This window comes from Acyrthosiphon pisum, chromosome A1 (genome assembly GCF_005508785.2).
Source record: "Acyrthosiphon pisum isolate AL4f chromosome A1, pea_aphid_22Mar2018_4r6ur, whole genome shotgun sequence".
Lineage (NCBI taxonomy): Eukaryota > Metazoa > Arthropoda > Insecta > Hemiptera > Aphididae > Acyrthosiphon > Acyrthosiphon pisum.
In genome coordinates, this window is record NC_042494.1 from 78,681,984 (window position 1) to 78,686,702 (window position 4,719).

The 4,719-nt window shown below is 28.5% G+C and overlaps 1 protein-coding gene and 1 non-coding gene across 2 annotated transcripts in view; both read left to right on the top strand.

Annotated features, from left to right (window-relative positions):
- LOC103309105 (vitamin K epoxide reductase complex subunit 1-like protein 1) overlaps positions 1-4,112 on the top strand; it is a 5,109-nt gene extending 997 nt beyond the window's left edge. The window contains exons 2-3 of the mRNA XM_008183728.3: positions 3,018-3,127; positions 3,816-4,112. Coding sequence (XP_008181950.1) covers positions 3,018-3,127; positions 3,816-4,042 — 337 coding nt within the window. The 3' untranslated portion in view covers positions 4,043-4,112. The remainder of the gene's footprint in view (positions 1-3,017; positions 3,128-3,815) is intronic.
- Positions 2,584-2,657, top strand: TRNAI-AAU. The gene has a single exon. It is a non-coding gene; the product is annotated as a tRNA-Ile (tRNA).
- Positions 4,113-4,719: the final 607 nt, after the last annotated feature.

Consider the following 4,719-nt stretch of genomic DNA (forward strand, 5'->3'; position numbering starts at 1 on the left):
ATACTTACCTAATATACTATCGTCGGGATGAAAGATCCAAGAGCCACCCGGATCATACAAATTGTATTTTAGGATCTCATAAAGTTAGGTTAGGTATGTTAATATATTTTGTAAGATCCTACATATAAACATATAGGTAGTAATAACTGATGGTTGATAATATATAAGCACACATATTTTCAAAGAGTATAAAAAGTAGCAAAATCTAGTAAAAACTAAAAGTAATTTATAATTTATTGTGCAAATAGTAAATACATTATGTATATTATCACTGGCACTCAACATCTAAAAATGAAAACTGAAATTATATTAAGTGTAATAAAATATTATGTTATATTATGTTTTTTTTATTTGGTTCTTTTTAATTCTTAAATAATATACCAGTATACCACAATCGTAACCGTTTGCCGTTATGTCTTAAAAAACGAAAGCATTGTCATTCAAATGAATTATTAATTTGAAATCTAAAAATCCCTATATCGCTGCCATAAAATTAAATGATCTGATAAAATAATAAACTTATTAATACTACAAATAATTATATTAGTTTAACAATAACTATGCTATATTTTATTAATTTATTTCACTTGTCAAACTGATTAAATATTATAAACGTTGAAAATTAAATGTAAATAATAGTAAAATAGTTTAGAAAAATATAGATACAATAAACGATAATACTGGACAAAATATTATTAACCAACGCTATCCGTGCAAATTCCCCAACATGTTGTATACAGATTATTTTACAACAGGTACAAGGGCACAAGGTACATAATATACAACGATTGTCGGTATGTTAATCAGTTTGTCTGAAGTGTACTAGGTTTTTTTTTTTATAGTTATTATCGTTGGGCGTTTATATGAGCCATATAAAAATTGTTAATTACTAATTAGGCCTATTTTTACAATTTAAGATTCTGAGCGGAGCTAGGAAGTTAGTGGTTTTACAATGGTGTTTATTTTTTTTTTTTTTTATATCCTGTATACAAAATTTCTACCAGAAGGAGTGCTTCGAATTCAACATATAGTGCCTTATCTTTTAAAAAATTGGATCAAGGTGGTACTTTAAAGATGTCATTTTTTGATTTTCTCAATAGTTGTTTAATGCCACGGGAAAAATTACTGACAAATTACGAAAAACCGTTTAAAATGAAATTTTAATTTCTAACGATTTGTTTATTGCTGTAGCAACGAATAAAAAATTATAATATTATAATGATAATTCAACTAAAAGGCTATAATAAATAATACAAATTTAAAAAATCCAGACTGATAAATCGTCACCGCTCAGAATCGTTTTTCTTATACAATGATATATAAGTTTAATACAATCCATTATACATTGACCCACTTGTAACCTACTGTACAGCAGAGCGACATCCACTTACCTGCTTTTTTTTTTTATTATACCTTATATTTACTTGATGAAACAAGCCTAGGGTTGGAACACCTGAAAATTCTCAGGAATAGCAAATACTGTGAAAAATTAAAAAAAATCGTCATTAACTTTTTTTTTGTTATTACAGACAGCATGAATTGATTTATGTATTTTTTATATAACTATAAAGCTACATTATTCTATATATTTTTAATAATTATTTTGACAAATGTTTTATAAAATCCTGCTATAATACTGGCAAATAAATTATTCCGACTAATAATTATGACTACGTAAAATAATCAATAATTATTATCATTTAATTGTTTTATAATGAAAACAATATTATTATTATTTATCAAAAAATTCAAACACAAGACATGCGCCTTGTAACAGGCAAAACGCAGTACACGTGTGTTGACTAATTTGACAACATGGGTTTGCTGTAGGTGTTTATTGCGGTAGCAATAACGATAACATTAATATTATTATTTTTATTTAGATACACATATTATTATGTATTATTGTATTATGTATTCATGTCTAATATGGAATAATAATAAATCATTTATCATTTGAAAAAGTTTTGAGAACTCATAGTTTGAAAATTTGATTTTCAACGTACGTTGGGTAAAGTTTTAAAGACACAGAGCTGTTTATTTATATTGCAATCGTTAAGTAATGCGTATTATGATTAATTCAATATCACCTGCAAAAGCATTTAGACTCTACATTTTAGATAGCCGTACCTGCGTGTTAGCTCCGTCTTACTACCGAATAACATAGGTTATACATTTTACGTTCAAGAGAATCTATTTTACGGAAAATTGTTGATTGTTTGCCAACTGGATAATATTCTTACTTTTAAATTTGATAATAGGTTTAATATTATAAATTACCGAGTAAAACTATATTTTATAAATGTAACATTTTATTTGGTATGCCGTTATATATATTTACTCAAATAAAAAAATATGCGATAGGTAAGAGAGTAAAACGGACAAACTTGTCATGTGGTGTCCTATTAAATATTTAATATGAATTAAAAATGGGTTAATATCCGAATTAGTTTTATACTTTTATCTAACACCTCATTAGCGTTTGAATGTAAAAGTAGTATATTTTGTTACTTTTATAACTATATTACCCTAAGTATCACAGTTTTCTTTGAAATTGTCAAAAATCGGCCTTTGATTCTCATCGGCCCATTAGCTCAGTTGGTTAGAGCGTCGTGCTAATAACGCGAAGGTCGTGGGTTCGATCCCCCCATGGGCCAGTATGTTTTTTGCATTTTATTCGTTATTAAATTTGGTTTACTAAAATAAAAGTTTAAACGAATTGTTCAGGGATTTTTTTTTTATTATTTTCTAAAATTCAAAGATTCTATTTTTTTTCATAAATCTCAAAACAACTGAAAATGGTAATTTTATTTATCGCATTTAGTACAACAATAATAGAGTTAGCATGGCCATTTTAATATACCAATATAAAATTAACTTTATTGAACCTATTGACTTATTTAATATTTTTATACTCATGAAATAGTCATTAATATTATTTAGTATCACTATAAAAACTAAAAAGTATTAACGATTTATCAGTTATAATATTTATCAGTATAATATTATATTTACAGATACGCCAAAGGTTTTGGGATCGTCAGGTATATATTTGGTGAAGATTCAGCTTTCAACGTCCCCAATGGACTCACGGGAATGTTATTTTACACCCTGTCATTCGTGTTGAGTACGTATATATTAATATTATAAGCAATACATAATAAATAAAAATTATTAAATTGAATAAGGCCATGATGGAAATATAATATTTAGACCATTACACTATTATAGTAAAATCGTTGTCTCAAATCCAGCTTAAAAATATATCTTTCTGTATCCTGCTTACTTAATCGTATTGGTTTTGTAATATTTCCGAAAGTATAATTATAATGTACCTGCCAAAGTCAGGAAACTAATTAAATTCATTAACTGATAAAAATTATGTTTTCGATTATAAATTATAACATTTCAGGAAACAAATTTTACCGAAAGTTGTGTGTATAGTTTTAAAATGCATTTTAATGTTTAATTTTAATGAATGAAAAATAAAAGCTCTGATAAGCCATTTTACCCATTATTACCTCGTCTGTCTCTAACTATATACTTTCGACTTACCTACACTATAATATACACAGTCACACAGGGCCATATAAGGTTGACAAACTTACTGCCAAAGGTACTTTTTTTGTAGGGGCCTCTTATTAATTGAATCTTGTGGGGGCCCCGGGCCCCGTGCCTCCCTAAATCTGGCCTTGCTTATTCAGTATACATCTATACTTACCTATATTATATTTACCTATACATATTAATATTTAGTTGTTTGCATTTTGGCAACTACCTATCATGTAATTTTTGTTTATACTTTTGAATTCCAGGTTGTTCGGACAGTGATAAACTTGTAAACATCCACTACTACCTGACGATCGCGTCCAACGTGTCCACATTTTATTTGGCTTTCGTGTTGGTGTTCGTCGTTCAAGAACTGTGTTTGGTTTGCCTGACCACATACTTCATAAATGCTATAAGCCTGCTGTGTGTATCGTCCAAACGGCGGGAATTATTGTCGCTATCTGTGCACCACAAACCCTGCAAAGGCGATTAAAACATAATATATTTATAAAATAGCGATACACCTGCAGGCATAAAATGTAATGTCGCAGCGTATATAATAAAGTATAATAAATAAAGGTAATAAATATCCAAAATACGTCCCTATTTCATATTATTAGGTATATATTATTATATAACATTTTATAGCAGCTACATGTACCGTGACCTCATATAAATGGTGTCTTAAGGTTTTAGTTTCCGTGTAAGCCCGCCTACAACTGTTTAAACGTTTACCCGTATATCTGTATATATAAAAAGACTTGTCCTGGGTGATTCATCATCGCCTAGCCGGAACTGCTGAAGCTATGGATATGAAATTTTCAGTAAATGTACTTATTACTATGTATAGGCGTACTAAAAAAGGATTTTTCGAAATTCGCATTTTAAAGAGGTGCTCAAACAGGGATCTCGAGATTCACGAAGGAAATTGGAAATTTTATTTTTATTTATTTTTTAAATAGTTGCCATTGGTTACAGTCTACAGTAGAAATTAATATTTATTTATTATTGGTTTCCATTGTTTATTTGGGCAGATCAGGTACAAGCTAGCACGGGTTCAGCTTGGTATGAATGTTTGTGTGTAGATTAGACCTCTAGAAAGAAGATAGATTAATTTAATAAGGACTAAATTTGGTTTTTTTTATTCATTGGATTTTAGTACGGTTAGGT